Below are 14,141 nucleotides of genomic sequence, written 5' to 3'. Positions count from 1 at the left end.
AATACACACTCTTTCAGTTATTTCCCTTTAAAGGCAAGTTGCTTGTCTCACGTTATTCACTGCCCCTTCAGCTGTGTTTGTACTTAACCCTGGAACTCCATGCAGCTAAACCCACAGACATTACCTTAAAGCAAACAATACACAATTTCTGATAACAAAAGCAGTTAAACACATCCCTAAAGCTTTGTGCACGGTATACGAGACGCACGCAGTCCCTCCTCACACACTGGCTTTGAAGCAATCCTAAAGGGCAAGTCCACAGCACTTCGAAGGCTGCTCTCCCAGTATAACTGTACGAGGAGCCATTGTGTGAGCAGTGAGAAATAGGTCAGGAGGTAGGAAAGGAAGGTAGAAAGCATCTGTCTAAATCATCTGTTCCAGAGGGTAATCCAGATCTAACCTCAGGCAGACGTGAAAGTCTTACTACTTCAGAGCATGCCTGAGCAAATGATCGTTGTAAGGAGCAAGGGGCTTCTCACCACAAACCACCCGGAGAACCAGACAGGGTGCAGAGACTTGGTACACCAGTATCCATGTCCTTCTATTCAAGGGGATCTGGTAATTAGACAGGCTGACTCTCTCCAGAGGCCCACAAAGAGGAAGGCCATCTAAGGAGTTCCTAGTGATCGAAAGAATAATTGGAAGCTGGATCAACCCATAAGGCAGAGGCAACATATACCTGGAAAATTTCACAGGAGAGGCATTAGAGAAGACAACAGGGGATCCCTCTGCATACCCAGGATACACATCGGAGGGAAGGCATAAGCGAACATGAAAGAGCGCCCCATTACCTGTGTGCATGGTCACCAGAGGGCATTGCTCCGAGAGGAACACTGCTCAGAGGTGGCTCAGCATAGCTCTAGTGCTGAAGGTAGGCTGGAATTAGTACAAAAAGCTAAAAATCCTGTTAACTGCTGCAGCTGTTGTCACGCTGGATGACACAGGGGGCAAGTATGTCTCAACCCGGGAGAAAACAATCATTCCCAAAGAGTATGCTCCTTGTAAGAGGACAGAAAAATACAAAGCACTGGCTGGTCAACTTGAGAAAGTAAGAATAGGGAGACACGCTAACCTACAAACATCCACGGCCTGTGAGGAGCACCTGTGACACCGTGGGACTCGTACCAAGGGAACTCACGCGAGTGCTGAAAACCCGATGGAGTAACTGATTGCCAAAGTTACAAGCTCACTCGGCACCAAGCCGATGGATGGCATCAGGTCAAAGGTTGCCACTGGATATGAACTTGACACTAGAACTGGGGCCAGGGATGGAGAAAGATCTGGAATCAGATCAGGCCCTGGCACCACTCAGAGAGGGAAGATTTAAATGGTTTAAAGAACGGAGTTATATTCCGGACAATTAGATCTGGAAATTTACACCACCAGCTACAAGGATCCCAAAGAAAGTCTCTGAATGACTGCAAGACTTATTCCAGGGAGCTTACAGCTGTTGACACACAAGCTGGCAATGGAAGTGGGTGGAAGCGTGCCCACTGTGCATTCGTTGAGTCCCCAGATTTATCCACCCACATGCCTCGTAACGTTCCTTTGAGTTGCTGTGGAGTGGGTGGGAGCAGATGGTCCCATCAACTTCGGACAAGAGAAAACAGGGCTGAAAGCAGCCTCCCGAGGACACACTGCAGCGAACCCGGCATGCTCACCTAGCCTGTTCCTCTGCAGACCGCAGTACCGACAGTCCTGTGGCCTCACTGCGCAAGAGCGTACTACCAGAAAGTTTATCTTGCTGTTAAGTTTTCTGTACTGTAAGGTCAAATCCATTTCTGGTGCAACACCAGTGGACAGAAAACAACTTATTTCTTTCATGTCTGTGGCAATTTCTTACACACTGGAAAAATGCATTTTCTCTTCTCTTAGCCTTCTCCAGACAAAACCAACGCTTCATTGAGTCTTCCCTCATTAATCATGTTTTTAAGCCTCTGATGATGTGTTCTCCTTTGGAGTCCCTACAGTTGTCCACATCCTTTTTTGAAGTACAGCACTCAAAACTGGAAATATTCCAGCAAAATAATACTAATGCCATGTAAAACCAAGGGATTATTGAGTTTTATGGAACAGTCACATTAATACACCTTTTTTTTTTCCCCCAACTATGTAACATTATTGTTTCCCGACGTTTTTATTGAAATGTTCCTCCTCTTAGGACCACACAGGTAATTATTCCAACCTTTGTACTTTGAACTTAAAATGACTTATTGGAAAAAATGGCCTAAAAAGCTATTTTTGATATATGTAATCTTGATATAAATTAAGATTATTTGAATTTTAACCTTGCCTTTTATCATGTTTGTAACCCCTTTGACATGACAGTCTAAGCTCCTTCTCTGCTTAAATATTTGACACTTTTTAGCCTGCTACCCTTCCTCTTATCATAGTTAACTGTATCTCTCTACAGACTTCTTAAATCAGCTGATTTAAGAGTACAGGCAGACCTGGAGACACAGGAAAGGCAGACATCAAGCAGCAAGGGCTTCCCTCTTTGCCAGGGGAAGGAAAATAATGCCTTGACATGATAACCATCAGAAATCACTCTCAAACTAGACAGCCAAACAAACACTTTCACAGATGGAAGCTGGACCAGTCCTTAGCACAAGAAATCTGTTTTTATTACACCCTACATACTACTTTTAAGAGTGCCTAGTGATGCCAACAGAAACACATGCCTTATCCTTGCAAATTACTCTGAAGAGTAAGCTCCCGGCACTGCTCTGTAGTTCCTTTCCTGTCTCAAGTGTCCCAGTTTTGCAAGAAAGTCACTTCCTTTTAGAAAACGGCAAAACACCTTTTCACACTATCATCACTCCAGCTCTGAAAGTACTCTTGTCAAGCTTTCATCTTCTTGCTTTGACTAAATCCCACTCTATTCCTTGGCTCTCTAGCAAATCCCTGCATGTGACTGCTTGTGGGATTGTAGTGTATGGACTTCGCAGCCAGCGTGGAAATAGGAGCCATGAAACGAGGTGATGACGTACATCAGAGCTGCTCTAACAGCAGTAGGAAAGGCTCTCCAGACAAGGTGCATGTTTACCCACGTCACACAACTCTACATCTTCCCACTGAAGACCCTCTTCTCTAACATCTCTCACAACATTCCCAGAGGCAAGCAAAGCTTCCTAAAAGCAGCTGGTTCCTGTGTTATCCACATGAGAACTGGCCAGTTTCTGAAAAATCATCTATTTTTAAACTAACCTTTGAGCTCAGAAACATAAAAATCTAAACTTCCATGCTCTTGTGATACTCATTTTTTCCCCACTTGGCAAAACCCCTCTTTCCTCTCCATTTTACATTTCTTCAGTTGCAGCAGGACAGCTATAGCTCTGTACCTAAAACTTCAAGAGCAGATAGTGTTTGCATGATACAGAAACAGTATGAAACGATTTTTAATTATTTCAGAATCTACTCGTAGACGAAAATTCTCAAATATCAACTTTCAGAAGAGGAGATTGCCGAGAATGAGGGGAGAAGTGCTTGGCCTGCAGAAACAATATACCATCCCCACAGGATGAGGTAAAGAGAAGGAGAAGCAGGAAGCATCTCCCTTGACATCCCAAAGGAATGTTACTGACTTGGCAAAGAAAGGGGAAGGGGGGCACTGTTTTCAAAACTGTAAGGAAAAGGAGCAAAGCACGTGTTAAAACCATCTCCTTTCAGGTTTGTTGCTTCTTACTGAGAGTGAAGAAAAGGGAGGAGAGAGCTGCATTAAATCATTGGTTACATTATGAGAGAAACCTCTCAAAGCCAAACGCTGGGTACGAAGTCAGATGAAGATGTGTCACTTCAGGCCAGCACTAGGTTAGCTGAATCGTACCCTGCAGAAAATCCATTCCAGGGTCTGTTTTTCATTCACCTGTACTGTGATTGATTTAGATCTAGGTTTAATGCATGTTTTGTGCAATGCTGTAACCTCTTTAAACGACTGATAATCAGTGGCCTAATGCTGTTGCCTCTGCATAATTCTGGCTGATTTCCATGACTCTGGGGTACGTATATCTGAGGGTTAAGTAACCAGAGCTGCTTGTAGTCCCAACTGCCAAGATGGGTTTCATACAGGATGGTGGGGAGAACAATTGCATCTGTTTCAGCGATGACTGTCCTACATAAACACTGACTGGGTCATGTAACCAGAGAAGCCATTCAGCTGTGCGTATTTCAAACACCACTCTGATGTTGCCAGAATAACAAGATGCTTGACTGGCCAGTGGTCCTCATTCACTGGGAGATATGTTGTTTTACCACTGAGGTGATTCATTCCATACAGCCTTGTTGGAATGTGGAGTCCTTCCACAGGTTTCTAGCCTGAGAACTTCTAACCACAGGGTTTTTTTTTTTAAACTGTATTTAATAACCACTAGTATATGCACATGCTACTTACTGTTCAAGATGGGAAGAGATACACCTATACATTTCAAGACTATTATTTTATATATGCAGCTGCATATTAATATCATGTATATTCACTTCCAGCATTTCCTGACTTTGAGATTATCATCTTAAATGGGGGAGGTAAAGAAGTTTTGTCCATATTTTCTTTGGTTTAAAACCAAAGAAAAACTCAAAGCCTCACCCAAACTGCTATCATACCGGGTCACCGTGACATAACACATTCAAAAACAAAGCTGAAGCCTTCAGATGCGTTATGCTAATGTTTCCTCTTGAGGAAACTGAGTAATTGGTCACAGCAACAGCCTGAACTTCTATATAGACACGTCTGAAGAGGAGGAGAGAAATATACACCCTGACAAGGAATTGTACAACTTTTTTCTAAAGCAGGAAGCAGCACGACTTGGGATTTCCAAGTTCAGCTTTAAATGCATTAGATAAATGCTTCTAGTAATTGCAGGCACCTTTCCATGTGCTCCCTATTCCTCCATGCTCCAGTTTCTTCTGCTCTTATCCTAGCTATCTCCCACCCATCACTTCTCAGATTATGCTGCACCGTTTAACATCTATAGTGTACTTCTATAAATATGCCATGTACCCCTTTTATTACCCCCTCCCACCCAACAGAGATAGCCAGAAGACTTTTCATTGTATTTTTAATAGACATTCCCTGGCAATTTATATGTGACTGTCTAAGCCAACAAAGCAATGGGTCAAATTCAGCCCTGGATTGCCTCCCACAAATTCATTGGGATAATGCTAAGGATGAATTTGGCTCTAAGACTTTTGTTAGAGAAGCAGTTCCACGCATTCACAAGTCATTTACCAAACAAAATGAAAAAAGTCATCTAGGAACATGGAGAGTACGATGGCACAAGCGAACACTTGAACCCAAAACAGACACAACAAGCAGCAGCCAAGAGCAATAAACTCATAAGGAAACGTAGATGCCGTTGACTAAGGCAGACAGACATTTACTGGAAGCCAAGATTAGTAAGCCTTACCGCTTATAGTTACGTGATCATCTTTGGAGGCACTCTCTGTTTCTTTTAATTGGATCTCTGAGCTCACATCCACCTTTCTTCCAGACAACTGTAAATAGGCTTTGAGAGAGGCAGGTACCTTGACTGTAATAGAACCTGGTACAAATTTAAATGACAGCTAGTTAGTTAAACATTGAGATCAAAGCATGAAATAGGCAATTATTTAGCTAACTTGAATCAAACATAATTGGTTTGGTTTCTGTGTGGCCTTTTTGTTGTTGTTTAAGAGCCTTCAGACACAATAACCTCTTCTTTGTCTCTGAAAGGATAAATGAAAATATCTTCATTTATCCTAACCAGAAAACTGTATGTCACATGTAGAAAATGATGTCACAGTATTTCCTTGGCAGACACAAGTTAATACTGACATACACTGCTAGCAGCAGCTCTTGGTAGAGGCTCTTATTACAGGAATTATCAAGGAAAGCAAGTCGGATAGATCTCACAAGTATTATGACTTTAGTTTCATCTTTTAGTTCAATATTTACACTCCTAAGCAAGGACAGGCGATTGGATTTGACGATTAATCCGGTCACTGCACGGTACGTTAGGAAAGAACTGCTCTTCTGGAAAAACGAGATGTTGCTCCCATACTGCTAATGCTAGCAAACGTCTTTGCTTTACTGCACAGAGCCAGCTGTTCTCATCCTTGAACACACGGCAGTCTCAAAAGTGACTAACCAGTTTAGACTACATATCGCTAAAATGCAAACTACTAGCAAAGTTGCAGCTCTGGTGGCCTGAAGAATTCTACCCTTGAGATTAAACCCAGGAATTCTGACTTCAGCTTTCCCTGAGTACATGCTTCTCTTCATCAGACTGAAGGCAGATGCTGGGCCTCCAACCTGCCCACGTTAGTCACGTTTGGAATTACTCAGTCCCACGTTTGCAAGCTGCACCCTACACATTAAAAAAACACCACCTACCAAAATTCACAACACGCTGTGTATGTGCTCCTTCGTTTTTGCCCAATTCCAACATTCACTTTAGAAAAACATGGAATAGATTCTTTAAATACACCCCAAAAGCTGAAGCAGAACACTGTAAGAAAACTGGTGGTGTAACAGCTCGGTAGCGGTCAGAAAGCAACCCTAGCTATGCAATTCCAGTTCAGCAGAATCATTTGCCTGGGACTGTCCTGATGAACAAGTAACTGTCAGTATGATTCAGACCTGAATTTTGCTGGATGCACAAAAGCCTTAGAATAAGAAAGGGAAAAGGTCTTCATCTTTGGGCCCTCCCTGGAGAGTTGCTCAGTGATGTGACTCATAAAATCCAACACACATGCAGCTGATTTATCACAAACGGGACATTTTCTACACTGCAGCTGTCAGCAGTTACTCTGAATTTACAGGGTAAACGAAAGCAGAACTTCATCAATTTTGCCTTTACTAAACTCTGCTGCCAGAAGAGATATCAAGCAATGTTTTGAAAATAACATTAATTCGCTGTTATTAAATACACTCCTCTCCGGTTCTAATTCAATTTTAGGATTAAGTGATTCAAAAGGTAACTCGGAAATAATACAAGACTAATTTTCTTTGCACCGATGGAACCAGAACAGCCTGTAGAGAAGAATGGCACACAAGTGACTTCAGTGCATTTCCTTCATTATTCCCCTTCTGAGTAACTGCTAGGTTTTAACAGGGCACAGGCCTTCTCCCATCAACAAAGAGAAGGGTACCAAACACCATGTTCATTTAAACCACTTGAAATGTCTGATACGATGTCAAAATCAACTACAGAAATGCTGTAGTGGGTTTTTTTTGCAAAGCAAGGTCTAACAAGATGTATTCAGTGTTTGTTATTTGTCATTATGAAGACAAGATATTGTAAAACTAAGAATCCAACTTTACAAGTGAGCTTTCAATTAAAAGATGTGAAATTCTAGTTAGTAATCAGGCGAAAAAAGGAAGAATGGTAGGGTAAGGCCCTCCCATCTTTGTTCTTCTGCCTTCCAATTTCAATAATGGGTCATTTCACCAGGAAATGAATGTAAACAAGTGATGGTTGTCACTCTGCACATTCATGTATCCAGCACCATGGAGTAAACTGTGCTCAAGGCAAAGAAGATTGTAATCCACGTCAACTCTGCACAATTCTGCTGGGTAGTTAGCCAGGAATAAAAAGAAAGTAGTGAAAAAAAAGGTAATACTGTAAACTGTCCATTTCAAGTATCATTGCTCCTTACAGAGTTTACTTGTAATACAGTATTTATACACATTTTCTAGTAAAGTGGAAAAAAATGTAGATAACCAACAATCACAAACTCAGATTTTTTTTTTTCCCCGACAGAGAAAAATCCCTATCCCCTTTTCTTTTACATCATAAGCTGCCATAAACATAATTTAGTTTGCTAACCTTTGTGGGATTTCAGATCCACTTTTCTTAATTGACTGACGTAAACATCTATTGCCCCATGATGTGTAGAGGCTTTTAGACTTCCATCTGATGAATCTAAAAAAAAAAAAGTAAAAGAACTTGTGTATCATTTACTGTCTTTGAGTAAAAATTTGCTATAATCGTTCTTTGTACTTTGAACCAATTTTGTCAATTATTCTGTGCTTGATTATTTACCAAATGTCAGACTACTTTTAGAAAAAAGAAGTTTCTGAGCAAAGCTCATCTCGCTGGTCCCAAGGCCATAGCCCTGCAGTTGTTACTGGACTCGTAGCATCTACAAGGCCTCAACAACACACCCCTCTTTCCACAAGGATGAGTTCATCTTCGTGTGAAGATCGAGCGCACAATTTGAACACCAAGATTTAGTTTCCAAAAAGAGTTCATTTGCACAGGGAGAACTGTGCAAATGACACACTCTGCACTCGTGTGAAGATCGAGCGCACAATTTGAACACCAAGATTTAGTTTCCAAAAAGAGTTCATTTGCTCAGACTCTGCACAGGGAGAACTTTACCCAGGAAAGCTGCCCCATGCAAACAAGCAGTTGGGCGTTGGAACATGTTGCTACACAGAAACACTGTTTTATCAGGCTTTGTGAAGTCTGATTCACTACATCTGAATTTTCAACAAATATTCAAATGAACACTGTTTTCCTATGTATGTGAAAGTGCAATAGTCCTTTGCCCTGCAGTAGACACCCACATATTCTCCTACACCTTATTAGCTGAAATTTGTAACAAAACTTTCTTCAGAAAGTTCTTTACAGGAAGAAAACCCTTAAGAAGCCTTAATTGTATACTTGAGAAACAGTCTTTGATTACTTGCAATGTATTCTAGTTTTGAATACACAAATTTCACAATATTATACTAAAGTCCTAAAGAGTTGACTTTTGAACTACTGGACAGACCTACAGCTAATAAAAATTGCAAAGAAATCTTGAAATACTGAGAGACTGTTTCTTAGTTTCTAGATGTGCACAGAAAAAGAAACAGTCAAACTTTCAGAACTAGCTAGAATAATGAAATCAAACCAGAATGAAACTTCCCATTTTAAAAAGTAAAAACATTAACGAGAGCTGAAGTTGATTAATCATAACAAGGATGTCTAGAATTAAAGCTTGCCATACAGCTTTAGCTCTAAATACACTCATCTGGAGCTTTCCCGATGCCAGGTCTCAAGCACAGATGTGGAAGATGAGTGGATTACATACGAAAGTGAAAACACAGAAAGGGATTATTATCCCACAACTAAACCTGACTTCTTTGGAGAGTAAAGTAATTAAGAAAAAAAGCAGCCAATCCATATTTAGTCAGCTGAGAATCTGGGACTGTCTTTGACTAACAAGAAACTAATAATGACTAGAGCTGGATGGGAGTGTTTTTCCCATCTCCATAGATTGTGTTAAAGAAGTTCTGTTCCAAATCTGAAGAAAAAAACCCCCAAAAAATCCTCTTCCTTAACTGAAATCAATGACCAGGGAAAAAAAGTTTGGCTTGTGTAAGTCACAATGAAACATTTTCTTGACAACTTTTAAAAACATTTGTAAGTTTGGAAATTAAAGTCATTGACACAACAAAATTTTATAAGAATGGATCTTTTTAATGAAATGTTTTTGTAGCGATAAATCAGTATTTTCATGTAAAAGCTATTTTGCAGATATTCCAAGTCAAATTTGGTAACAATCACTGAGACTCCACATAACCTCGACAGAAATTCTGTTGGCAGCAGATACTGGAAATATCCAGGCTCCAACTCTTCTGCTTTAAAGAAAACATGCAATAAGTGCCTTTATCTGCACCACAGGGGAGAAAAAAAAAAAAAAAAGTCTCCTGCGACAGGACAGCAACCATCTCCAGGGACATCAACTGCTAACAGTCTGTACACCACCACTGGCTGACAGTACTGTACAGGGACCAATGTTTAAGTGATTCCTCCTTCTTCCCACTCTTCAAATGAAAAAGCAGCTCATGTGAGATTCTTCAGAGTGGAAAGAGGCCTTCTGCAAATCTAGCACCCCACTTAAAAACAGTTCCTTGATTTTCAATTTTATATATATAAAAATATATATAATTCTAATGTCATGAGATACACTCGATTCTGCCTGCAGAAGGCATAAACAGAATAAAGGATACAGGAAACGGGCAGTAGGCACAGGCTCACCAAGGTAATGGGTTTAAGAAAGTGGGGAGGTTTAGATTGGATATCAGGAAGAAGTTCTTCATGGAGAGGGTGGTGAGGCACTGGAACAGGTTGCCCAGAGAAGCTGTGGGTGCCCCATCCCTGGAAGTGTTCAAGGCCAGGCTGGATGAGGCTTTGAGCAACCTGGTCTAGTGGAAGGTGTCCCTGCCCATGGCAGGGGGGTTGGAACTGGAGGATCTTTAAGGTCCCTTCCAACTCAAATGATCCTGTGATTCTATGATATAGGATGGTGTGGAAGAAACGGGAACAATGGGGTTGGGGAAAGTTACAGGTCTGTCATTGGCAGAACACAGAAGAAGGTTAAGTTCGAAGGTACAAGGTTGGAAGATGAAGAACATTTAAAATGAGAGCCAGGACATTAACATACTTAAAGCAGATCGCAATGACTGGATCAACAGAACTAATTACTATTAAGAGACAAGTGTGTGCATGGATAATTTTTTTTTTTTTTAAAGGTACTTAAGAGCTGTACTTTATAGAGTACAGTAAATGTCTTCAATGGAATTCAGAAATAAGGTTTTTCATTTAAAGATTCCCTAGATCACTTATTAATAACTGAATTAAAGACAAAACTCACAGATTCAGCATTACTTCTAAATACCCTAGAGTTGTGCATTGTTTTATTATTCAGTTATCCAAAACTGTCTTAATACCATAATTGTTTTCCATACTTGATTCCCTTCTTAAAATAAAACATTGGTATTTTGTCTCAGTGCTAGGGAATTGCCTTATGACCACACTCTCATCACAGTGGAGGATGTCAGACACCTCAGTTCGATTTCACGTCAGGACTCTACTCAAATTTATATTTTTGGAAAAGTTGTGGTGTTCTTAATTGTTACGTTTCTGTTGATTTAAGACAGTGAGCATCACAGCAAGTCACTGAAACCTTTAGGTCATCTTGTGTGGGTTGTAAGAGAAAGAAATTAGCAGAATAAGGCAGAGTGATACCAACATTAAAACTAAAAACATCAACTAGAGTTTCTTGGATCTCAATATACAGTTTTCCTTGCCAGAGCAAGTCCCTGCCACCCACAGACTGGTTAAGGCTGTTTCCTCCCCTCTGAAACAAAACAACTAACATAAGCTTTATAATTTCTGACCATATCCAAAAGGAGATTAATTTCTTCAATGCATAATTGGGTTAAATTTAAGTAATCCAGTAAGGAAAAAAATTCTGTTTGAGCTGGTAGGGAAAAATCTGGCTTGGCAGCAAAGTAGAGAATATATGATCAGACCATACCAATAACATTGAGAAATAAGCAAATTCTAGCAGGACTGAACATGTGCCAGCAGCGTGCCCTGGCAGAAAAGAAATCCAACAGTATCCTTGACAGTATTAACCGGTGCATGGCCAGTGTATGAAGTGAAGGGATTATGCCCCTCTACTCGGCACTTAGCAGACCACACCTTGAATACACCATCCAGTGTTGAGGCTCCCCAGAGAGGAAATAGGATTGAATTCAGCAGAGAAGCACCAAGATAGTCAGGGTGTGCAACACCTTCCCCTTCATGGGAGGATGAGGGATGAGGGCTTGCTCAGCCTGGAAAAGAGACTGCTTCAGGACCTGGCAGCAGCCCCTAGTATCTGCAAGGAGGTGATCAAGATGACAAAACCAGGCTCCTCAGAGTGGTGCATGATGACAGCACAACAGACAACCTGAAACAAGCTAGTTCTAAAGACAAAGTACTTAATTACTTTTTGTGAAGAATCAATCAATCACAGAAGAATCACAGAATGGTTTGGGTTGGAAGGGACCTTACAGACCATCTAGTTCCAACCCCCCTGCCATGGGCAGGGACACCTTCCACTAGACCAGGTTGCTCAAAGCCTCATCCCGCCTGGCCTTGAAGACATCCAGGGATGGAGCATCCACAGCTTCTCTAGGCAAAATGACTATTTTATGTAGTAACTGAAACTAGAAATAAAAATAGGTCTGGTTGTTTTAAATTAAGAACTCATTCAAAACCAAAATAACATTTGTTAAAAGTAGGAAACTTCCAGTATAAGGTTGGAAAACATTTCTCAGTGACTAACTAAGCTCACAGTATACAGGAAAAGGAGTAATCCCTATTTTCATATTTTAACAATGTCAGTGTGAAACACTGTCATACGCCCGGAGTCTTAAAATCGCACTGAATTTTGGATAGTCTTCAAAAAATAAAAATAGGTTTACATAAACAAGTAAGACCAAAAAAACTGAAACTATTTTGATTATAAATCAAACTATAAAACTATTCTATAAATAATTAAGAAAAGCAGAAAATTAAAGGGAGTAAGAGACACCAGCATTGGTTTCCTGTTTTAATGCAGAATTATACAAGAATAAGAAACTGTCAACACAGGCGCTTGTATTTTCCCCAAAATACTTTGCAAAAAATCCAGCACTCAACTATGTTTTAGTTTGACTTATAAATACATCACTCAAAAGCTAAGGATACAATCCCAAAAATCTAGAGATTAGTTCATTTTTTTCACTTTACTGATACAGTTCTGTCTCCAGCAAAATAACTAACTACATCCCTATGAAATCCCAGCTAGGGAAGCTGGAAGATCTGAGTTGTTCTTCCTACTTCTATCAGAAAAACCCTGTCAGGTCTGTGGCAATCTGACAAACTGTCTTGTGGCATAAGTTCTTCATAGACAAAAACCTTTCACTTAAAACTATACATTTTCTTTCTCGAGCTTTTAGAGTTGAACCACTGGATCTTAAGAGTCATTTGCCTTTGGAAAAAAATCCATAAAAATCTAAAGGATGTTTAATGTTCTTCAGGAAAAATTATTTTTCAGATTTCAATTCTGAAAGCACTCTAAGATGTGTCTTAATGTTCAAGCTGGACCTGGTTAATTAAGGGAATTAATCATCATCTGTTGATGGAAAAAGCTACTTCCTGTATTAAAGAAACCTTTATTTAAGCACTCCTTATATTTTATCAATTTATTTAACAGAAGGAAAACCAGACTAGCAAGCTTAATTTAAATCTGTGGTTTAATGACTAACTCCTAAGAATGTGTATTGCATTCATTTTCCAGGAATGTTAATACAGATCACTTCAAAACATAAGAAGAGTTGTAACAGTACAGCCCGTCCCTGAACAATGCTTAGTGAGTGACTATGGTTACTACCACTAGCAGAAGTTGGAGATTTGGGCCTGTAACCAAGTTTATTTACAGAAGGGGAAATCCTTCTATGTACTTTCAAAATACACTGAGCCTTGTCTATGATTCTGTTGCCTCAGTTTTCTGACACAGAAATAACCATAATTTGAGTTTCCCCCTTTTGTGTTCATGTACTATAAAATGGTGAATATTTTCCTAGAATAAAGCAACTGATCTAATTTGTACCATAATTGATAACTCTGAGTTATCCTATTGTATAAGAGTTCAATTTACTGAGAGAACATGTATGAGCTCTTTATTTCTGAATAGTTGAAAACATTGTTTAAATTATCACAAGCCTTCACCCCCAATATGTAATACAATTATTAATGCTTTGCAATGTGAAAATTAAACATAGCTAATAACTCATATCAACAAATGTAAGACAGAACTAGGTTAAAGGCAAAATGATGGCATCTGATGTATGCTCAGTCTTTTCTCATGTCTTTTATCCTGTCTTAATCTAAAAGCTTAAGCTACACAGCTATCAGTGCTACTCCTGAAATGAAAAGAGGGCACAGGCACCTATGAGGAATCACCTCTTTTTTACTTTCCCTGTGAATACTTAGCTTTTAGAAATAAGGGAAGAGTGAGAGGAAGTTCTCAGAGAGAAGGTAGCACCTACCTACAGTGATATTCCCTGTTTTGGTCTGAAGGCTGGTGTTACCTATCAGGAGAAAAAAAAAACCAAACCACAACAACCAAGGTTAAAAGAATATTTACCTGGTTTCTGAAATCTTAAATACTAAGGTACTTAAATACTTAATATACATAAATATTAAGTATAATATTAAGTACTTAATATATATAAATACTAAGTACTTAAATACTTAATCACTTAAATACTAACGTGATCCTGTACAAGGGCATTACATTTGTAGTAGTATAGCTGATTGGCATTTAAAGCAAAAAAGCATAAACCAGTTCTATTGCTTGAA

The 14,141-nt window shown here is 39.7% G+C and overlaps 1 protein-coding gene across 1 annotated transcript in view; it reads right to left on the bottom strand.

Moving 5' to 3' along the window:
• Positions 1-14,141, bottom strand: part of FAM185A (family with sequence similarity 185, member A) — a 32,747-nt gene that overhangs the window by 3,245 nt on the left and 15,361 nt on the right. The window contains exons 5-7 of the mRNA XM_010156553.1: positions 13,829-13,870; positions 7,803-7,898; positions 5,403-5,537 (exon numbers count right to left, since the gene is read on the bottom strand). Of these exons, the coding sequence (XP_010154855.1) occupies positions 5,403-5,537; positions 7,803-7,898; positions 13,829-13,870 (273 nt within the window). The remainder of the gene's footprint in view (positions 1-5,402; positions 5,538-7,802; positions 7,899-13,828; positions 13,871-14,141) is intronic.

The sequence above is a fragment of the Eurypyga helias genome, unplaced genomic scaffold, assembly GCF_000690775.1.
Source record: "Eurypyga helias isolate BGI_N326 unplaced genomic scaffold, ASM69077v1 scaffold9608, whole genome shotgun sequence".
Taxonomy (NCBI): domain Eukaryota; kingdom Metazoa; phylum Chordata; class Aves; order Eurypygiformes; family Eurypygidae; genus Eurypyga; species Eurypyga helias.
Note: the sequence above shows the minus strand (reverse complement) of the source record. Positions and strands in the feature narration are given on the sequence as shown.